Genomic DNA, 24,123 nt, shown 5'->3' on the forward strand with positions numbered 1-24,123 from the left:
TATTATTAATACTTATTAGAATTAGTTATGTCAATAAAAACTTTTGCATTGAAAACAAAAGTAATTTTGACACATTGTTTATCTCTTTTTTTTTTTCTTTGTAAAAACGGTGGTCTTGTCTTGCTCAAAGCCCGAGAGAATAAACTGAGAGGGGAGAGAGATGTTTCGTTTTCTGGGTTGTGCCCCATAGGTACCCGTGTGTCAGTTTACCAACAAGCTGCCTGTTAGGCAGTGAGCTGAGACAGCGGGTTCACCTGCCAATCAAGAGCATCTCAGCCTCCCTCCTCTGGACACTGGCTTTATGTGAGCTCTTTACTTTAAGAGTTCTGACTGTTGTTCAGAAGCTATCTTTAGCAGGAGGGGTGAGAAGAGGAAATATGAATTGGTATAGGTATAGAGAACAAAAAAAGAAGTATGATGAGGTGTCTTCGGGCCACGGAGCCTCTCTCAAACAGTGCTGCAGGAAATAAACAGCAATCACTGTAGCATGACAGAAAATCCACTGAGCAGGCAGCCTTAATTGAGCCCCCTTCTCTCTATTTCCTTTTCTCTCTTCCCCCTCTTCATGGATAATAAGCACAGGATCCCTTAACCTTTGTGTGCATTTTAAAGACCATTAATTGATTTGTAAAACTGCATTTTGCAGAAGTCAATGGGTCTACAGACCCTCAGGTGGTGTGTGGGGGCTCAGATATTTCAAGTTGAATGTAAATTTCAAGTCACATGGGTGTCACCAAAGGAGGTGTATTCTGTACAGCCACTAGTATACACAGCAGTGGAAAACAATAATCATATATAATATTTGCATGAGTGCTTCAGAATGTGACTGGAAATATCTATATTTCTAAATAGCATGCTTTCTTTGGTCAGTGACTAAGTATTTATTACTGTTAGATTTGATCACCTTATTGTATGGATATTGTATTTTGTACATTATATTGAAAAAAAATTGGTGTAGAACATTTTTCACTTAGAATTTGCTTGTAATTGATGAGCTAGTAATGAAAATATACATTTATATTCATTATTAATTATGATATGGCATGTTACAAATGTGACTGCAACTTAAATGTGGTTTCTTAATCTAATATTTAGTTCCCAATAACAAAAACTGTTTTTTATTTTATTTATTTATTTATGTATTTTTTGTATTTTTTTGGGGGGGGGGGGGGGGGTACATCCTCCACTGATTTAATCAAACAAGGCTGTCGCCCTGCTTGCTTTTTGGACATGTTTGAGCAACTCAATACAAATGGAAGATAAGTTATGAATTCTCCATGGGGAGAAGTAGGCTATTAAAAATGAATCACTTCTTATTAATATTATCTGTTATGCAATAGCCTATTTCTCTGTCTTGGGAGGCAATGACAAAATACTTTAAGTAAAAGATCACTGGACTGCCAGTTCTTCTCTAGACCTTGGAAATCATATTCAGATGTATCAGTGTATCACTTTCTATGGCATTGTTTACATTCACGTCTTTAATGTCTACAAATGCATAATGAGAATACTGTACGTTCGCTACGCTTGTGTGTGTCTACGGTGATGTGACAATAAAAAAGTGATGCGATGTGAAGTGATCTGATCTGATCCTCATGCGCTGGGCATCGGGTGGGCGGGGCCATGCAAATGACGTCAATGGAAGGACGGGATGGGGAGGGAGCCAGGCAGAGCTGATCCCACGTGTGACGCTCGCATTCCCGGCTCAGTAATATTCTCTTAGCTCTGACAGTGTGTGTGTTAGTTACTGGCCATAGTTGGGTTAGCCATGGAGGGAGACGGGAGCCAAGCCACATCTGGAAGCCCTAACGATTCGCAACACGACCCGGGGTAAGTCCGAGGCAAATCTGACAGCACTTGACTTTTTTCCTTGTGTGTTTTTCTCCAGTGAGCATGTTTTAAAAACGCTCTTCCGGGTGCACTCAACTACTACACCCTTGTTTGATGTGTATTAGTGAACACAGCCCGTCGGGGCTCAGTAAACACACACCGCTCTGCTTTGGCTTCGTTTAGCTCTGCTTTTTTTGTCGCTAGCTACACGTCAAAATGGCCGATCTGACATCTGGACTCACTTCTGCTGTGTTTTCCCCTTACAGTAAAATGTTTATCGGTGGCCTCAGCTGGCAAACTTCACCAGGTAAGAGACCGATGGTTCGCTGTCATTTGCACGCGTTTGTCGGGCTGTGTTGTGTTTCTTTCATTGTGTCCAGCCTGGCGCGCGCTGTGCGGGATATGTGCCGTCATTTGAAGTCCTCTATTCGACCCCTGTTAGACATCCAGGGGGGCGTTTAATTTACAAACTGGTGTGTGTTTAACGCATGAATGCTTTCCTCATGTGCGCTCTTTTCTCTCTGTTTTGTTTCACAGACAGCCTTAGAGACTATTTTAGCAAATTTGGAGAAATCAGAGAATGTATGGTGATGAGAGATCCCACGACAAAACGCTCCAGGTAAAAAAAAAAAGGACACGTTTTTTTTTGGTTTGTTTGTTTTTGTAATCCCTTAACACATTGAGGTTTTTTTTAATTCTAAGCGATAAATTGTCGATTTTGCCCTTGCGCTGTTATTCGGATGCTATGCTCTGTTGAGGCGACTGGATCGGGGTTTGTGGTCAGGATACAGTTTGACATTGATTTGGGATTCTTCATGTTAAACCAAATGTCTTAAATAAGCCGAACGCTTTAATGCGGTTGCATGTGTTTTGGCTTTGACATTGGCACGTTAGTGGGTTTTTCTAACTTGAAATTGTCATGCTTAACCCTGGGTATTTTGTTACGTGTTTCACACTGTTCATACTTTACCATGGGTTTGTAATTCATCCTGAGCTGTCAGAATTTGCACTTTACGTTAGCAGCTTAATTTGCATATTAATGAGGATTAAAACGTTGGCTGGATGCGTACAACACGCGACCTGTTTTAATATCAGTAGAAATGTCGCTACGCAGATCCTCTCGAGTTGCATTTCATTCTCTGAAACGTACCGCAAAAACTAAATAAAAAAAATACATAAATAAATACATTGTTTCCCCTCAAACATTTAAATTAAGCAGCGCGTGAAAGTTTCTGCGACTGTACAGTACGTATGAATATTTAATGAGCGAAGCGCCGACCCCGTTTATGATTGGTTGACTGTTGGTAAACAACTCTAGCAGATTTTCATAACGGACGGTTAAAAGCTTTGTCAAATTACAAGTTTGAAACGTTTCTTAACCTAAGTTTGTAACTGACCTTTTCTCAGGGTTTAAAATACACTAACCCAGGATTAAGTGTGGCGTGAAAAGTCCCTATGTGTCTTTGACAAACTGTATTTCTAAGGTAACATTTTATGCAAATGCTTATATGATATGTTTCCTCAACCAAATTCTTGCTAAATAATGTAATAGTGCGGGTATATTAAAGGGATATTTCACAAGGAAATGGAAATTCTGTCATTGTTTATTCTGTGAAACACAAAAGGAATTGTTAGGGACTGACAGTTTCAGTCACCATCCACTTATATTTGCACTTTATATCTTTTTCCCAATATGCAATGAAAGTGAACGGTGACCGAAGCTGTCATTCTACAGATTCTTTTATGTTCCTCAGACAAATGAAAGTCAGGTTTGGAATGACACCAGGGTGAGTAAATGATGACAGAATTTTCTTTTTTGTGCAACCTGCCATAGTGTTTTGTCACTGACACACTGTATTTCAAGACAACATGTCAGTGCAAATGTTTTAGATATTGAAGGTCATGCAGCGTTTAATAATAGAATAGAATGGATATGTTAACAAGCTTACCAGTCATACACATGTAGCGCATTGCTGTCAGCTTCTAATGTATGTCTGTGGTTTTGTTTGTTTTGTTTTCCAGGGGATTTGGCTTCGTTACGTTTGCGGATGCGGCCAGTGTAGATAAAGTCCTAGCTCAACCTCACCACGAATTAGATTCAAAGACGGTACGTTCCCTTCTATGTGCATTTGTTTTGTGAAGTGCTGTTTATACATGCTTGTATCTGTGACCATTCAGTGGTGAAAAGACACGCAGTCTTCCTATCATACCCCTTTCCCGGGTCGAGGCACCCCGCTTCATTTGTCATTCTACCACACACACAACAGCGGGGCACTTGACATAAATAAGTAGCCAGATAATTAGTCCTGTCTTCCTCACATGCCTCAGCAGGATTAACCCCTTGCTTGCCAAACTGGGACTGGGGAACAGAGGGTTAAATCTCATCGAGGTATGGGGCAAGAAGGGACTGTTGTTCGATCGTGATTCCAGCTGTGTTCAGCACATTTTGTGACGTAGGACTTGCATTGCACGACGTAGTGTTTTGCACTCTTGTACATGACTGAATTTTCCAGACAGAACTCCGGATGTTGCTCAGGGCAAGGATGCATTTTGGATGCGTGCATTAGTTCAGTGTAAACCTTGCTGAGCTAGAAATGTTTTATGTGCATGATTTACATGGTAAACTAATTGGATCACATTTGTTTCTTTTTGTATTTTCATAGTATATTTACATTTATGTTGAACTTGATACTTTGTCATTTGTGGTGCAGGTTAGTGTGTGTACTGCTGTACACTTTCCCATTATTATACATTTAAGTGTTATGCATTGTTTGTGTTGTGTCATTATTTATTTTAATTTTTTTCGAATTTACTTTTCAGTTGTTTTATTCATGCCTGGAGTTTGCTGTTGTTTCAACTCTAAAACATGCTTTTAATACGAAAACTTGAATTAAACTATATTTTTTAAAATAAAGATTCCAATTTTTGAAAACCATTTTGAAGTTTTTTTTTTACCTGTAGAGGTTATGATTATTTTATATTTACTATAGTATTTATATTATAACATTTCATATAGTATGGATTCTTCTAAAGCATTTCTATTTGGGAATAGGAGTAAAATCTGGAAAATATTGTGTATTTATATTATATTATTTTACCTTGGCCATGTAACTATGCAAACTGAGTCATACCTACATTTCTGTCAGCAAGAAATAGGTTTGCCTTTTTCAACCTAATCTAAATCCAAGCTGAAATACTTTAGATTTCCATGGGACAGTGAACCCCAGAATAAGCAGACGCTGTATCTGTAAAGTTATTATGGATTCTATTTTCTTTTTTTTTTATGTATAAAGTCACCATCTATCCTGTTTGTAGATGCAGCTGCTAGTTACCTGTAGGAGTCCAGAGTGAAAGAGCCTTTTATTTGGGATAGCTAGGGTGTGGACAAATACCGCCTTCACTGACTTATTTTAATGGATGCCATGTTGCTGCAAGTTCATATCAAGAGACGGACTGTATTTAAAGGCGTTCACAGAGGTTCATTGCTTCCCTCAGGAATTTTATGGCTGATACTCTTCTCCCAGAACACTGTGTATTGGCTTTTACCAGTGCTTTCCTTTAAAAAAATGATTAATGTGTAATTCTGTCAGAGGTGGAAAGTAACGAATTACATTTACTCGCGTTACTGTAATTGAGTAGCTTTTTTGTGTACTTCTACTTTTTTAAGTATTTTTTTTTATCTGTAATTTTACTTTTACTTAAGTATATTTTGTTTGAAGTATTGTACTTCGCTACATTTTAAAACACATTAATTACTGAGTAAAAAAAAAAATCGCTCCCTGGAAGGTATGTCAGTAAATAATGGGCAGGAGGGCAAACTGGCGCTAAAATCACAAGAAAGATGCAGACGGACAAAACAGGCGTTAGTGGTGCAGACACCGCTGAAAATGAAACCCCGTCATATTCTGAAGTTGAACTCAAGGAAATGAAGTGAACCCCTGGCCATATGTATGCTCTATTATGCTGTGTATGCTGTGCTTGCCTAGGGAGACCAAACTAGCAGTTTATAAAATCTCGACAAGACATCAACCCCACGTAAGCATATAGAGGTGAGCTAAATAATTGCGTCATTGCATTGGTGGTTAAAATGATGCTTTGACATTTTAGCAAGAGGTTTTGCACAAATTAGCCAAAAAGACTGGTGCGGAGTGTGCGATATATATTGTCTGCGATAATATCATAATTGTTGTTTTAATGATGTACGCGCGCATTTAGAGTGTTCTTTCACTGTGTGATTCAGTCTGTTGAAATGCATTTAGAATGAAATCAATCAAAATCATTTAGAATCAAAATCACACAAAGAATGCTGTCTTTTCCTCTAAAAATCATAATCACACACACACACACACACACACACACACACACACACACATATATATATATATATATATATATATATATATATATAGATCAGTGGGGATTTCTTTAAGACTGCAAGGGAAGCTCAGCTTCCCCTCTAATGTAAAAAAAAAAAAACCCAACGGTCAAATATGTACTATTGTGTATTATGTATTGTGTTAATCAGCTACATGTCGGCTGACTCGATTTTCTTCTCATACATTCCCGTAGCGTCACAGTGCATTTCCCTGTTGAAGCCGAGCGTCCATTGACTTCGATGGGGCTGCTTTGAACAGTTTTTTTCAGTGCTCCGAAGCTAGACGGTCATTGGATAAATGCTGCGATTATGTCCCGCCCACGGACGCTCAGCGTCTCTGGAGGTGAATGAAGACTGGGCTTCCGCGTGATGATTGGAGGATCTGTCGATCTCCTTTTGACTGACAGCGGTCTGCACCATAAGAAGTCGGCGAAGCGGTTTCACGCTCAGTCCCATGATCGCGGATTTCTCAAGTGTATTCGAAAGACAAACTGCGGCAATATTTCTTGATATTTGTAAAATGCAGAACCACCACAAAATTAAATTGGTAACTAAGACAGATTGAAAATGTGCGCGCGCACACACACACACACACACACACTATAGCCATCTAGTGGTTAAAGTGATTTATTACAATTTTTAAACTGAATTTCCCCAAAAATGGGCAAAAATCTTACATTAAACCTTATAAAATTATCCATGGTACCCCCATGTATGAAAGTTAGAAATCTGGGTCTTTTATGAAGTGAATTTTACCTGAAATGCTTTTTTCTTTTTTTGTAAAAAAAAAAAAGCCTATTTAAATAAATATTTATTTATTTATAGAAATGTAAAAGATTTAAATCCTCCAAAAACTGTACAAAGTTTAGTAAAAACATAAATGAACAGAGTAAAATTATATTTGTAAAAAATTTAAATATTTTACTATTACAAAATGAAATGTTATTGTCTGGGGTCAAAAAGACCCCGAGTGTCACTACAAATGAAGACCATCAGAGGGTTATAATGTAGGCCGAAAATGAGCTTCCCCTCTTTGAAAGACCAGCAGCCGCCACTGATATATATATATATATATATATATATATATATTTTTTTTTTTTTTTTTTTTTACAACAGGACAGTAAACTAAGAGACTTGCGTTTTAGACACCATATTGCCATTGTTTTTGCTCTATTTCTACAACAAAAATTTATTCCAAACACAGCCACCAAAGCAAAATTTTGCATCTCTGAGCAACATGACAGTGTTTCGTTTCTGAATGAATCAACTGTTTAAATGATTTGGTTCAATCGCAATGACTCACTTATTAACAGTGACTTGCTGACACATACTGGCCATTTTAATTTCACATTTAAAGTATCTTTTGATTTTTTTTTTTTTATAATTAAGTTTTTATAATTTCAAATGAGTATTCAACATTTTATGTCTGGCATATCAAAACATTATTCATGCATTTGTAACTGCAGGTTAAATGCATTCTTGTCCTGCACTAAACAGTGTAATACATCTAAATGTCACGTCCGATGAAGCTTCTGCATTTCCTCTGCATTAAAAGATGAGTTTGTTGATACTGATTTGCCAGATAACAGCCCAAATGTTTTATTATTCTAAATAACTGATTCCTTTAATTAAAAACAACTAGTTTGAGATTAATAGACCTATCCCAGGGGTGTCAAACTCAGTTCCTGGAGGGCCATAGCCCTAACCCTGCTCCAGCACACATATCATGTAGTTTTCAAATAAACCTAAATGATTAGATTAGCTGGATCAGGTGTGTTTAATTAGGGTTAAATCTTAACTGTGCAGGACTGTGGCCCTCCAGGAACTGAGTTTGACACCCTTGGTCTGTCCCATTTTTGACTCCCTCCCACTGTTAAAATGTAACTAAGTAATTTTTACTCTGAGTAAATTTTAAATGAGCTACTTTTTACTTTTACTTGAGTGGATTTTTTAGGCTGGTACTTTTACTTGTACTTAAGTAAAATTTCATTAATGTAATGGTACTTTTACTTGAGTAGAATATTTTTGTACTCTTTCCACCTCTGAATTCTGTGATTTAAAATGGGATTAGAATAAGTTTTCTGTTTCTAGGTGAGTAGGCAATTTGCTAGTAACACTGTTATAAAAATGTTTTTTGCAACACAGACCCTTTCTAATAAAAATAAATGATGATAAATTGGATTTAGAAGAATTTGTTTGCGTAAAGATGTAAAACACCAAACTAAGGTTCACTGACAAGTTGTACTGATTAGATAAAATCAGGTGGCTAATTTGGTCAACCACAGATTAACCTGTTAAACTGTTTATTTCCCACCTATAGCTGCAGGTAGATTACTGATTATTGTTTACTTAAATCCAGCATATTAATTCTGAATCGTAATTTAGCACAGCCGGTGAATATTCGCCACCTCTCTTGGTTCTGTGCCCTAAATCTGTTAGAAATACAGGTGTGCTATTCATTATGTCTCTCGCTGCCAGTTTGGAATTGACTGATATAAGCCAAAATGCCTTTAGGAGGGAGAACATTTCTATCTGATTAATAAAATAATATTACATTGTATATGTCATCGTTGCACTAGTGGAAAAACGTGTAATTTGGACATCAAAAGTAGGGCTGTTTCGATTAGACAGTCATGACACACTTGTATTTTTAGTTACAAGTGGGTCAATGTTTGACGTTTAAATGCTCTTGAATGGCTGAGGGGGAAAAAGAAAGCTAGCATTAGCAGTGATGAATCCAGGATCGAGATCATGTGGACTGTAGCGGTTGGTGCTAAAGCAGGGATTACTGAGCTCTGAGTTGTGATGTCATTGTCAGGGTTGGGGTGGCTGTGTCATGACTCTGGGGTTTCAGCTCCATCTGGAGAGCAGGAGCTGTTAGGATGTTGCACTGGTGCTGGTTTAAGAACAAATTTAAATTGCACATGCAGTTGAAAGCTTTGTTTTTTTAAAAAAAAGTGAAGTGACATTCAGCCAAGTATGGTGACCCATACTCAGAATTCGTGTGCTGCATTTAACCCATCCAAAGTGCACACACACAGAGCAGTGAACACACACCCAGAGTAGTTGCCAGCCATTTATGCTGCGGCGCCCGGGGAGCAGTTGGGGGTTCGATGCCTTGCTCAAGGGCACCTAAGTCATGGTATTGAAGGTGGAGAGAGCACTACATGCACTCCCCCCACCCACAATTCCTGCCGGCCTGAGACTCGAACTCACAACCCTTCGATTGCGAGTCCGACTCTCTAACCATTAGGCCAAAAAATGTAATACCCATATATTTATACGCTTTTTTACATTTGCATTACATATGGATGTTATATTAAAGATAGACAATGTTTGCTTATATATATATATATGTGTGTGTGTGTGTGTGTGTGTGTGTGTATATGTATAGTTGGCTTATTTAGAAATAAATTAAGTACCTGCTTCATTTAGAAGTTCAGAAGTATCTGCAGTGTATCCTTCAATCAAGACCTCTACGTTTTTATTGCATTTTCTTTTTTTTCCACTTTTTTTTTTTTGGCCAATTTTAGTTTTTTTTTTTTTGAGGAGTGCAAATGGACCAAAGAAAACAGACCACAGATGTATAATATGTACAGAGATATTCTTGACACACTTGTTTGACATTTGATTAAAAGCTGTGTAATCTGCAATTCTGAAAGCCTGGGGTGAGAATTGCATTGTGTATTGACAACTGAAAGACTGCTGCCGGTTTCTCTAAAAGCAATTTGTTTTAGATTAAACACTTTTCTGGATGAATTAAAATATAACACAACAGCATCATTTCCCACCAGAAAGGTTTTATTTGATTTTTATACTTATTTATTTTTGCTGTACATAATATTGCAATTATGTTTAGGTCAAATTAATTTACCAGGAGACCCTCTTCCTTCATATTCCACCAAAACATGTTTATTTATTTATATATTTTGCATGCTGCCACTTCTCACAATTCTGCTTTTCTTTTCCTTACCATTTATAAGAAGTGACAAAGTATTCAGACATGTGGTAAATTCAAGAGCAATATAGCACTAATGGATCTTTTTCCCTTGAGTTATTTTTCCATTTAATGAGAGTGCAGAGGCAAGTCTTTGAACAGTTTTTGTTACCACATGCATGATTATCTACCATCCTATCCTTCCAGTGCTCTGGCTGCCCAAGCCTTTGGCCTGTGTGCTAAAAAGCAGGGCTGTTGTTTTAGTCTATGAATGTTTAAATGACCAAAGCTTGCAAAACAGCAGGTCCGCCAGGAACTCACTTATTCCGAAATGTAAAATCTTTATTTGAGCGTTTAAAATAAATAAGCAATGTTCACTAAGATGAAGTCTAACAAGCCAGCTAGTGGAAATCAATAATACCTGTTTATCATTAATGACACATCATCTTTTAAAATGATTTTTCATCCATATTTTGCAGTAAAAATGTATAATGATGCAAAGATCAGTTAGAGAGAGAGAGAAAAAAAGCCTTGACTGCAATTGACATATTTATGTTGTTATTTTACCCCTCTAGGGAATTAATTATTATTAATATCCAGGATGAATCGTTATGCTGGTTCAGAACCCCAGAGGTTTATGTAAATTACAAATCCTCTTAATCACGATGTGTGCAAAACTACATTTCATTTGTAATATAATAAAATCAAATAACATAGCTTATCTAACCAATAAACCTAGTGATGTCCTATCGCATACCAAAATGCATTATAGGTAGAGCAGTAACCCCTCGTGCAGTGTGGTGCAGCGGGATAACGATAATCCCTCAGGGGGAAGGAGGTTGTGGATGTATTGATCTAATGCCTGGTCTTGATTCTCCGCAAATCTACAGCGCTCACTAAAACACCTCCTGCCATGTCGACCTGACCTCCCCGAGGCCGCAAGCACTTCTTCTGCGAGTCTTTGAATTATCTCCGGTGTGTTATATAATGCCACCTGTTTATTTATGTTCTAATCAAGTAATTATGTTCTAACCTGTGTAAGGTTTTATTCGATTTTGTCATACACAGGCTTCATGCAACTAGCGTGTAATAACTAGGCGAGATTACACATGAGACATGGAGCATTGCATCATGATTAATGCTATAATTTCCATGAAGGTTATCGAGTAGTCACAGCGCATTGCTGGCTTTTTCTAATATTTTCTAATTTTCCTCTTCACATAACAGTATCACAAGCTCAGTTTTCTCATATTTCTTTCTCTCCTTCCTTGTCTCATTTAGATTGATCCTAAAGTTGCCTTTCCAAGACGCGCTCAACCCAAGGTAAGAGCTGTTTGCTTTTGCTCTCTCATGCCGAGCCACTTTACATTTGCAAGTCTGCTGCGTATTTGTTAATAGTGTGAGAGGGTGAATGTTTTTCACTGAATTTGTCCTTTGACAGAGCAAAGTTTGGTTGGAGTTGTAGCTGTGATGTTCTGTTGCAGTCTGGCTGGTGTTATTTTCCAGGCTATCTATGACTTCTCTGTGTCTTAGTACAAGGAGAGACAGTTTAATTGTTGTTTCAAATGTGAGGAATTCAGAATTATTCTTTTTTTAATTAGCGTGGCTTGGTATGAACTCGAAGAACTATCATGGAGAAAATATTAAATTATCACTGCCTTGTTGAGCGTGAAGGTTGAATTATTTTTCCTTTTTGGGGGCATGAGGTGGGGTGGTGATTAACTTACCTTTTTTAGCATCGCTGCTTGCATGTAAGATCATTAGAGAGGGATTTTTTTTTCTAAAAGAAGCATTCAGAGCATTAAATTCCTTTTATTTAATCTTGCCTCAACAAGAAAATGTACTTTGTATAGCTGTGTATGTGTGTGATTTTATGGTATCTAATGTCCTGCTTCTGCTAGCCATGTTGGCAACAAACTTCCGACAGCCTATTCACTTCAGACTGCACTGTCAGCCAGATGGTCTGTGCCCCAGATTTTGTGTCTGCTATGCAGCCGTTCCTTGGCCTCTCAGGCAGAGCTGGGACGGCCCCCTGGCCCAGATACAGGCCAACAGTGTTTTCACCCAAGTGGAAAGGTGTACCGATCTGAGATCAGCCTAGGGGTTTTTTTTTTTTTTTTTTTATAGAACGGATGTTTAACAGGATGGCAGACGGTCCTTGTTCATAATAGGCCAGGGAGGAGGGCTCATGGGGTGACAGGTGTCTATTGCACACTTGTCTGGCTAATTGATATAAAGAACTTTTTTGGTTCATCCAGAACTCATTGGAGGAGAAAAGGTGCACTCTTTTTCTCGCTCTCGTGCACATACACATGCCAGCGAGGCTGGTCCAATGCAGGCCGCAGGGCCCCGGGCCTAATGCTGTTTCTTGGCTCGAGTTGGAGACGGGATGAATAGCAGTATTAATATGGCCAGGCTCCAGTAACAGTTAGACTGCAGCCCTGTGGATGTTTGCTCAGAGCCAGGCATATTGACAAATAACAGCTTTAATGCATATACATTATTATTCCCATGTCCTGTCAATAGGCTAGGCCAGGGATCAGCAACATTTTCGGCATGATGTGCTATTTAACATTTTTCTAGTTAATCACTGTGCCCACCCCCAACCCCCCCATGCATTAAAACCATTCAATTTTTATCACCATCCTTTTTAATGCGCTGTCTTAATTGATGCGCGCACACACACACACCCAACTCACAAACAGATCTGAGATTGCGCTGTGCAAAAAGTAACATTCAGAAGCTCATAAACTTGTTGTCAGTGCTGCCACGCAACTTTTATTAATCAATGCTGAATCGATACATTTATATTTCTCAGCAACGAGGAGGGTAAAATCGCAGTCTTAATTGATTCTCACACACACACACACACCACTCATAAACAGAGATCTGAGATTGTGCTGTGCAAAAAGTAACATTCAGAAGCTCATAAACTTTTTGTCAGTGCTGCCACGCAACTTTTATTAATCAGTGCTGAATCGATACATTCGTATTTCTCAGCAACGAGGAGGGTAAAAGCAAAATGTATTTATTATTTTAATAACTAAACTCAGCCTCATTGTTTATGTAGAGAGACAGATGCAGACAGTTTACACATCTCAAATGATTTGCAGCTTCATCTTACCTCACTGTCTTTAACGTTAAACTAACGCTTCGCGCTTTGCTTTTGTAAACCCCACCTACTTTGATTTGATTGGCCATATCAGTCATTTTGACATTGACGAGTGCTGTTAGAGCGCTGAGGCTTTCATTTAAAGTGCCTAGTATGTGCAGCGGTCGCACACATAGACCAGCATTACTGCGCCTTTGGAAGAAGCTAATAGTTATCACTATTCAGAATCATTACCCTATCTGACTCTAAACCAGCAGTAGGTAACACGAAGATTCAAATAGAAAACTTAGGAAACAAAAGCTCAGACCTCTGAATAGCCATTCTATCTTCGCCATGCAACGATAGAGCAGTTTTTTATCTTCCAGCAAAAACACTTAAAGGGAGTGGGGATTTGTTTGTGTAATGATTGTTGAACAGCACAGAAGTTTACCACAGGCGGAGGGAGAGATTGCCTTTTTTTGCCGTATTTGTGATTGGGCTTGTTGTTTCACACTACTTTTCCCAAACACGGCTCTGCATGTCCCGACAAGATTTTAATTGATATTGGGACTGAGGCCACTTTTGGAAGTGAATGGATTTTCGCAGGTCTGATATCGCCCTCAGAGAAACGGTTATTTCCATCAACCCTAAGGCTGCATAATCCTTCCAATCAAGTTACTGATGCTTCACCAGCTGCTGTAGTGCGGTTTTAACAAGCCTCTAGGTGCAGTAAGGCGATGGACGATCATCTGTATGTGATGGGCCATTTGTTTGATGCTCATTCTTGTCCTTTCTCATTGATCATGTTTGGAGGCTGCTCCATCGTTAGTTGCTAATTTAGTATGCTTGTGTTTATCTTCAAGACATTTGTGTATGAAGCATTACGTTCCAAAATAATTTCAAAGCTGTTTATGGCCTTCAATAGATTCACTGATTAGAGGGAAAAGTTTGAAAATTCAGTGTCAAATTGTTGAATTTAACTAGATAACAGTGTTGGGGACACATTGTAGCTTGTCTACTTTATTTAAAGTAATTTAATTACAGTCAAGTTACTATTTTGAAATATATTTATGGTGGCCTAAAAGTGTAATATTTGTAAAATGATTGTAATAAATATTATATTTAGAAATCCTGAGCCACTGGCTCCTTTAAGAAGTGCCACAGAATAAACGTGTTTTATTTTACTTATTTATTTTTAACACTTTAATATTTCAGTCATACTTTCATGTGCTTTTGTTTCCCCTCCTTTTACTGTTTCAGCATTTAATTTAAATTTTATTTTATTTAATTCATCTTGTATATGTCCTGGGAACTAAGTTTCACTTAAAGTGAGAATTGAATGGCTTGAGAACTATATGCATTCACTAAGAATTGTTTATTACACAGAATCTGTGCCAATATCACGGAGCAAAAATATGTCCGTATGACTTGAGTGTAGTTTGAGCTCCTCCTTAATTCATCCTATAAATCTTGTCATATGTTTTGCACACTTCCATTCTTCATTAACATGCAATTTTAAAGGTTTTGAATTGTATTTTGCATTCTTTCTTATCATGTGGACAAAAGGTTAAAAGGGTCATATGATTTTTCTAAAAAGACCATTTATTTGGTGTAATGAAATGTTACGCCCCTCACCATACTGTGTTCTGACGATTTGTGGTACCCTGTCAAATTTTGCTACCTCCCATTAAAACCAATGGTAGCATAATTCGATAGCGAAAAGTGTTACCAATCAGATTTTGCTTCATGCATGATATTAATAAGGTGTGAGGCTTTATTAACATGTACACCTACCCCAACCCTAAACCTACCCTTACAGTATGATAAATACAGTGTTGGTAGCATAATCTGATAGGTAGCATTATTTGTCAGAACAACCGGTCAGAGCGACGAGACAAAAACATTAAAACCCATTACAAATGCATTTGTTGCATCCAGTGGGTACATAATTACTGATTATAATGACTTATACTGTCTTTTTATGCGTTGTGTTGCATCACATTGCACCGCGTAAACATAAAACCATGTCTGAATTTGTGATCGGAGAAACGAAAAAGCAATAAGTGCTACTTTACACTGCTCAAAACTCGCATTTGAATCATCAGTAGCAAATCCTTTAAATATAAAAAACGTACTTTGCTGTAATAATGCACGGAACCACTCGTTATAAATCACCTGTGATATTTTCACAAATAGTAAACAGAGATCTGAGATTGTGCTGTGCAAAAAGTAACATTCAGAAGCTCATAAACTTTTTGTCAGTGCTGCCACACAACTTTTATTAATCAGTGCTGAATCGATACATTCGTATTTCTCAGCAACGAGGAGGGTAAAAGCAAAATGTATTTATTATTTTAATAACTAAACTCAGCCTCATTGTTTATGTAGAGAGACAGATGCAGACAGTTTACACATCTCAAATGATTTGCAGCTTCATCTTACCTCACTGTCTTTAACGTTAAACTAACGCTTCGCGCTTTGCTTTTGTAAAATTTGACAGGGTACCACAAATCGTCAGAACACAGTATGGTGAGGGGCGTAACATTTCATTACAAATAGTAGTCACGTTTTTTATTGTTATCTGAAACGTGCTGTGATTTATATTCCAAAGCCACTCATGTAATGGTATCGGGGTATCTATACTTTTATAAATAATATCCTTTTGGATTTGAGACTTTAGTCTTTGTAACTTAACAGATTTAACAGCTTGTAACAATCCAAAGAGAAAGGAAAAATTTTAATCGCATCATATGGCCCCTTTAAGTAAACATATTAATATGGAACAATAGCCAGGCCTGGCACCAGGATGGCATATGGGGTGGGCGCCACTACTTATAATGTGCAATGACAAAACACACTCGGACAGGGACGTGCCCGCGTACAAAAGGTGGCTAATTTTTAAAGTATTTTTAAAAATATATTTAAAAATGTTTTCTGCATGGTATAAAAATACCTTTTATAAAATTGAGTGACAAAAATAATAATTCCGTAATAGTTTGTTCTTCTGACTATTTAAATTGAGCAATGTAACTGTTTATATGTATAGTTGGCTTATGTTATTTGATAGGTTGTGATGTCAAGTATGCTGTAACTGATATGTTGTGTGTGTTCGCGAGAGACGTCTGCGCGTTCACTTGAATTTGTTCCTTATGACAGCAGAAACAAATATAAGAGTGAGACATAACTTTTATCTTATTGCGACTGTGTACAGTCAAAATAACAGCGAAACGCAGTGCTTTTCAGAATACCATCTTGATTTCTTTTACGTGAACCCGCCATATAGAACATGTCACAGTTTTTTTTTCATTTTTGTTAATCTGTTAATTAATTCAAATATATTTAGCGAATAGGACTATTTATTTATTTTATATGTTTTTATTCATTTTTTCTCCATTGAAAATGATTCTTTACCAACTAGTAGCAAACATTTATGGCAAGCAATTGCTTATGAACTCGAGTTGATGAATTATAACTGTGTCTACTTTGTCCTTTTTATATGTTTTAGTTGGTTGCAAGAATGCATATTTTATCTTCAAGTCAGATGCTGTTTGATCTGCGCAAATCAAGCACAACACTGTGCTCTGACAGTGCACCCATGCTCCCTCATAGCGCTAGGCCGGAATATAGCTCATATATTTATTTTTTCTAGCTGAATAATGAGCTTATGGACGCCAAATGACGTTCTATTAAAACTTTGATGTGCATCATCTTAAGGCAGTTGCTCACTGGAAAAGAAGCGCAGCGCACAGAACAATTCGTACAACAAATACAACATGTCTTAGCTGGGCACTGCAGACAGATGCTAAATGGCGCCGCTGGTGTGCGTACAGTTATTGAAAATAATGTGTTTGAAGTTTAATGATGTGGCACAAAGTGATACTGCGCTGCGCCTCTCTTCCGGTGTGCGACCACCTTTAGTGTACATAACATAACAAAATAAGTGATCACAAAACGATAAACGGGAAAAAAGCATTACATGCAAATTTTATCATACATGTTCCATTTATCTTTAAGGCTATAATGATTCATTTTGATTAGTTAATGTTATAAGCCATAATATTGGCTGGATAAAGAAGTGCATTATACTATTCATTTAGATTCTGTCAAAAGTTTTTCCTGACTTAAGTGTTTTGGGACACCTAGTAGGTAAGCAGAAGTAGTTTGAACTGCTGTTTTTATGCAGGTCCAAATGTTGAGTGTGGACGTTACCACCGACCAGAATCTGCTCACTGATTTCACAGGGCTCTCAGTCTTTACCAAGCCGGTTATAATCAGGCTAATGAGTGGCATTATATACAAAAATGGGAGATATGCTTGAAGTACAGCCATGTTAAAAGGCCCAGCACACAACATAATGCGATCCTTCAGCTCTAGCAACACATCACACAGCTGACCTGAGTGGAGATGTCCTAGCATTTACTGCCTGTAAGTGCTCTCAAAACAATGCCTGAGCAAAAGCTACATTCCCATTTCTCTCGTTTCCTGCAAACTGCCTAGAACTGGACTTGCAGAAGAGTGAGAGAACGCTTGTCGGAGCTGAAATTGAGTTTACCTTTTGTATTTTTTTTAAATTTCCTTTCTATCCTACATTGTATAGTGCCGTTTTTCCCCTCACTCTCCTTCCCTCCCTCCCTCCCTTTTGTCAGTTTTTTTGTGTGTAAAAATATTTGCACCTAGTGTACTGTGAAACAGCGAAGCTGTTGGGTCCTGTGGTGCGGGCTCTCGAGGAGAGGCACACGACTAAGTGTGAAAATTCCAGGCCAAGTTTTTAATGAAGTCCAAAAGGTGCTGAAACTTCCTCCCAGTGAACGTTTTCTCGCTCTCTGAGAGAAAAGAGTGGCACTGAGAGCCTAATAACTCTAAACAACCCCAGCTCCAATTAAAAAGCCTGGATAACGCATTGCTCAATCCGGCTTCATAAGCTCTGTTGATCGCCTCTTTTATTTCCGCCGGCATAGTTCTTTGCTGACAGCTTGGCAGGGCAGCCCCTTCTCTCTTTTGAATTTTCCGCAGGTGGTTTTTTTCCCCTTGTGGGCTAAGAAAACAGATTTGATAAAAGGGCCTTGTTTAAATCTGTTGTAGGTAGATTTCAGTTTTGCTTGATGTAAACATTGCATAGAAGTTCCATAATGAAACGTTTTGATGGAAGGAACAACCAAAGAAAAAAGAAAGATTGTGGATTGAGAGATAGAAAGAAAGAAAGAAAGAAAGAATGAAAGAAGGAATATCCACCTCATAGTTCACCATGCAGTAAGTCTGTGGATTTTGACCCGAATTGTCTTTTCTTGAAGTTTCAATAGTTTTATTAATTTGGAAAATTGCATTTCCATCCATTTTTTTCAATGTTTTTTAAATATATTTTTTTACCATTTATAAATGCATACCAGACATTCTTATGTTATACTAATAATTAAACAAGTTGAGCAAGCAATTATGTATGATTCAATTTCTAATTGGTAAAAGAAACTTTTTGTATGCAGAGTAACATGTTTTTTTTATTATAAAGGTAAAAACCTTCTTCACATTTCAAGGGTTGTCTTGTGAATTTATTGTTGCTGAAGTAGATTTTTTTTTCAGTGTTAATAGGAATGTAAAAGTAAGCATTTTCTTATACACTACTGTTCAAACATTTGGGGTCAGTAAGAACTTTTAATATTTCAACAATGGTGCATTTATTTGATAAAACATATAGTAAAAACAGTAATATTGCCAATCCTGTGTTGGCAAAGCTGAATTTTCAGCAGCCATTTATCTGGTCTTCAGTTTCACATGATTCAGAAATAACTCGAAATTAATTCTAATATACTGATTTCATTTTTTAATATTATCAATGTTTCATTTTTTTTTCTGCTTAATATTTTTGTGGATATCATGATACTTTTTAGGATTTAGGAGGAAGTTTAAAAGCATTTATTTGAAATATAAATCTTTTGTAACATTATAAATGTCTTAAGTGTCACCTTTGATGAATCCTCACTGAATATAAATATTAATTATATTATATATTATATATAATATATTATACATATTAATAATATTTATTTTTAAAAATTGCAGTAGTCAAGATCACTGATCAACTTTTCCCTTGTCACTGATAAGTAAGGTTGTATTTAAGTAGAGGATATTGACTAGACCAGCCTTACACACACTCTGCTTTGGTCACATGATAACGTTGAATATGCCAATTTTGCCTGTTCTTTTTCTCTGAGGAATCTTTGAGAGCCCTGTCTTCCCCTCTTGTAAAGCCTGGTGACTGAAAGCATGGCTGTTGTGTTCACATGCTTGAGAACTATAGAGGAGAGCTCAGTACCGCTGTGACTGGCCCAGCACTAACTGCTGTTGAGTGACACTAATGAGGAGAACAGGCATGCAGGAAAGGGAAGGAAACAGGCTCTTCACGACATGGCCATAGACAAAACCCCTTTAAGATCTCACCACACACTGCAATCTTTCCCAAGACCCCCCATCCCCCCAGACTTCCTTTCGCAAAGAGACACATCAAATTAGCAAGGCTTGGAGAACATGGTTCTTTTCCTTTGATTTGTTTTGATTAGCAGGATGTGAGGGATCTAATTGAATCCTGTTCTAGAGAGTATGGCAACAGGCTTCACATCGAACCAAAAGAACAGGGAAAATACTGAGACAGGGGTCAAAATGGTTTCTGCACTTGCAAATTTGAATCTGAAGGTGTCTGTGGTTGAACTTGTTTTTACGTTGATGTGCAGACATGATGAGGGCGAATTTCCGTGCCAACTTCTACATTAACATTCCATGAATAGAAAATAATTTTGGTGTTGCATTGTATGTATGTACAGTACAGACCAAAAGTTTGGAAACATTACTATTTTTAATGTTTTTGAAAGAAGTTTCTTCTGCTCATCAAGCCTGCATTTATTTGATAAAAAATACAGATAAAATATACAAATAAAATATTGTGATATATTATTACAATTTAAAATAATTGTTTTTACATTTATTGTACTTTAAATTATCATTTATTTCTGTGATGCAAAGCTGAATTTTTAGGATCATTATCACATGATCCTTTAGAAATAATTCTAATATGATTCATTATCAAAGTTGGAAACAGTTCTGCTGCTTAATATGTTTTCAGAACATGTGATACTTTTTTAGGATACTTTGAATAAAAAGTAAAAAAAATAAATAAAAAAAAGAAGCTATGTTTTTAAAATATAAATATTTTGTAATAACAATATACACTACTGGTCAGTAATTTGGGGTCAGTATTTTTTTTTTCTTTCAATAAAATTAATACTTTTATTCAGCAAGGATGTGTTAAATTGATACAAAGTGATAGTAAAGAAAATATATTATTAGAATATGTATTATTAGAATTTTCTTTTATTTTGAATAAATGCAGTTCTTTTTAACCTTTTATTCATCAAATCTATTAGACAGCAGAACTGTTTCCAACACTCATAATAAATCAGAATATTAGAATGGTTTCTAAATGATCATGTGATAGACTGGATGTTACATGTGACACTGAAGGCTGGAGTAATGATGCTGAAAATTCAGCTTTGCATCACAGGAATAAATTATTTTTTTAAAAGTATATTCAAATATAAAAACTATTATTTTAAGTTGTCATAATATTTCACAATATTACTGTTTTTTCTGTATTTTTGATCAAATAAATGCAGGCTTGATGAGCAGAAGAAACTTCTTTCAAAAACATAAAAAATAGTAATGTTTCCAAACTTTTGGTCTGTACTGTATATGAATTCATGTATAACTGTATGCAGTTCTTTGCCCAGTTTTTTTTTTTTCGATTATCATTTTCTGAAGTGCACCTTTTATTGGCTATTTATTGAAAAAAAAGAATCATTCATTTTATATAATTTTGAGTTTCAAGCCCTATTTTGTACCCTATTCATGGAAATTGGCAGCAAATATTTATGTTGGCTGTTGTGGTGTTCTTCCTTCCTCATTTGTTCAGGCTCACTGCCTATTCAGAAGTAAACTGATGCACAGAGGCCTTTCACAAATGGCCTAATCAATAGCAAATCTTTGTCTTTCTTTTGTAACTGTATGAAAGTTAAGTAAAAATGTATTTTCTGTGTAGCTGTTGTTGTAGACAGTGGCTTGGTGCCAGTTCTAAAAACAGGATTTTTCTTGATACAGTATTTCTTTCCAGGTTGCACGGTGACATAAATTCAGTAGAAAAAGTAGCAATAACACACAGGGTGTTCTTCCACCCAGCTAAAGACACTGTGGGAGCTGAGCCAAATGTGTTTTTTTTAAACCTTTCTAACACCACATATTTAAGCTTGCACATATATTTGTATATATTTGTAAATGTTTACAGTGACCACCAGGGTATCTGTCCCATTTGATTTCTGATTGGTTTTTATATCTTAGGTCCTTTTTATACATGGTATTAACGGGAGTCTTCAGTGATCACTTGTGTTTAGATTTAGTGTGTCAATGTATGTAGATGTCAAAAATACAGAAAATGTTCCATCTATGTGACTGGTTTATCCATAATTCTACTAATATTTGGTGTTTTTGTTATAATTAGTATTGGGCAATAAGTTTTTCTGTTGGGCCCGCTAGTGTTTATTTTGTTGGAGCTGAGGAGCCCTGCAGAGTTGTTTTAAATACTATAATGGCATCAAAAAACAGAATGGAAAAGTAATTGGTATCCAAAATTTAAATGGTTAAACTATTTGTAAATTATTTTAATTATTTTTATAAAGAACAGTTTAATAAAAAAAATTTTTTTAATTGAAACTATTCTGTAAATAAATAGGATTAAATTTTCCATGTTCCATATTTGTGACCTGTGCTGACAAAATGAGTCAGAATGCACACAGGCTAATTTTACATAAAAAAAAGTGAATAATGTTAATTTGTCAATATTGAGGTTTTCACAAAAATTAGTTTTATTAAGCATTCATCTAGTGATCCCAATGCTCCAAATAATAATTTAAGTGTTAATTTATGTTAATTTAAGTTATAATTTATGATGTTTAATTACCTTTATTTGTACATTTTCTGAGAGGAGAATACACACAATCCCAATAAATATACACACATACACAAAATTACAGTATTTAAGTATTCACGCAAACATAATCCCCCGGTTTCACAGACAAGGCTTAAGCTAGTCCCAGACTAAAATGCATGTTTGAACTGTCTCAGCTGAAAATATCTTGCTCTGACATATCTTAACAAATGTCAGTGTCATTGTTCTGTGTCAAGATGCACACCTGTAATGTTTTCTTCTAAGGCATTTTTGTAATAGTCGCTTTAATATCTTAATTTAACTAAGGTCTAGTCCTGGCTTAAGCTAAGGTGTGAAACCAGGCCAATATGTTAAGTCTTAAGTGAACGTTTGGGGAACTGCTGGGGAAAAACATCTGGGGCCGGTTGCATCAGGTAGAAGTAAAGAAGCTGGGTGTAAGCCCTACGACGGGCTTTGCAATGTCCAGCTTTATGATAAATATTTACACCCGCTGCACCAACTGAAACTACGATCAGGTGCAACTATGCACGGTGTAGACAATGCGCGTCCACGAAGCCTACACAGTCTCCTGCAGTTATAGATAAAGCTGAGACAACGTTCACGCAGCAATGGTTACAACTGCTAATATAAACTGAATTTCTTAAGACATCATAACATGTGAAGCCACCGCGCCATGAATTAATTGAGTAAACATTTCATAACAAGTCCGCATTTTTATGGAGTCTTCCTGCACATTCCTGTGACAGATTTCATCAAGGTTAAGTAAAATATACTGTTATACAATGCTTCTCTCTAGAGTTATTTTTTTAGCTGACTATCGGGTTTATGTAGCTACGATGAATGTCTCTCCTGAGGTAATTGTGACATTTGACACGTGACATTTTCTCTTTTACTGGCATCATTCTGTGGCTTAAAAGACAGAATTTAAAGCTGATAATTTATTTCTGAATAAAAGTAACAAAGCACAGAACTTTTGTGATTTATTGGATGGCAGGCACTAGGGCTGGGCGATATGGAGCAAAAAATATATCTCAGTATATTTTGCTATATCTCGATGTACGATATATATCTCGATATCTTTACAGGAAAAATAACCCCCCAAAAACTACTGCAAAAACAAATATGCCAAATAGTACATGTTTAGGGCCCTATGAAATGTTTTGTTTTTTTCTTCACCATATGCTTTATTGTTACCTAATTCTGTGTTTTAGCATGTGTAATTATTTAAATGCATAAAAACAACTTAATTTGAAAATTCTTAAAATAGCCTTATGTGAAATGTTTTTTCCCCTTTGAAGTTCTGTGTATTTACATTTCTCTGGTTATCAAATGAAGGCATAAAACATTCATTTAATTTATCTTTTAATTATTGAAAATGAAGGAAAATTTATTTTTTGGTAAACAAAGGGGATTTACTATTAAAAATAAAACATGGAAGAAATGTTGTGTGATTATTCCTTAAATTATGTTCGTTTCATTTTAATAGTAGTAGTAGGCTATGTTCATTCTGCTGAACAATAGGCTAGTAATTAGGGGTGTAACGGTACGCAAAATCATGGTTCGGTACGTACCTCGGTTTTAAAGTCACGGTTTGGTTCATTTTTGGTACAGTAAGGGGAAAGAAATGCAAACATTAAACTGCAGGTTGTTTATTACTATAAACTTTTTTTAACAATTTGTTTCAATACTGTTGACGGTGTCCTTTATCAGTAGGCTTTATATTTATGCTCAACATGAAGTAAGATATTGTTGTCGTGAAGACAAGATCCTGGTCTGTCAGCACCTCAGCAGCCTCCCTCTATGTCACCTACAGTTGCAGCAGCACGCCAGCGACGCATCAGGCACGATTCTGATGTGTAAAGACACAGAAAACGCGAAACAGCCGTCATGCAACTGACACG

The 24,123-nt window shown here is 36.5% G+C and overlaps 1 protein-coding gene across 8 annotated transcripts in view; it reads left to right on the forward strand.

Annotated features, from left to right (window-relative positions):
• Positions 1 to 1,621: 1,621 nt before the first annotated feature.
• LOC132123564 (RNA-binding protein Musashi homolog 2-like) overlaps positions 1,622 to 24,123 on the forward strand; it is a 275,563-nt gene continuing 253,061 nt past the window's right edge. For all 8 annotated transcript variants that reach the window (XM_059534264.1, XM_059534263.1, XM_059534265.1 and 5 more), the window contains exons 1-5: positions 1,622 to 1,830; positions 2,097 to 2,137; positions 2,368 to 2,449; positions 3,853 to 3,937; positions 11,424 to 11,465. In XM_059534264.1, the coding sequence (XP_059390247.1) occupies positions 1,769 to 1,830; positions 2,097 to 2,137; positions 2,368 to 2,449; positions 3,853 to 3,937; positions 11,424 to 11,465 (312 nt within the window). In that variant the 5' untranslated portion in view covers positions 1,622 to 1,768. The remainder of the gene's footprint in view (positions 1,831 to 2,096; positions 2,138 to 2,367; positions 2,450 to 3,852; positions 3,938 to 11,423; positions 11,466 to 24,123) is intronic.

The sequence above is a fragment of the Carassius carassius genome, chromosome 41 (genome assembly GCF_963082965.1).
Source record: "Carassius carassius chromosome 41, fCarCar2.1, whole genome shotgun sequence".
Lineage (NCBI taxonomy): Eukaryota > Metazoa > Chordata > Actinopteri > Cypriniformes > Cyprinidae > Carassius > Carassius carassius.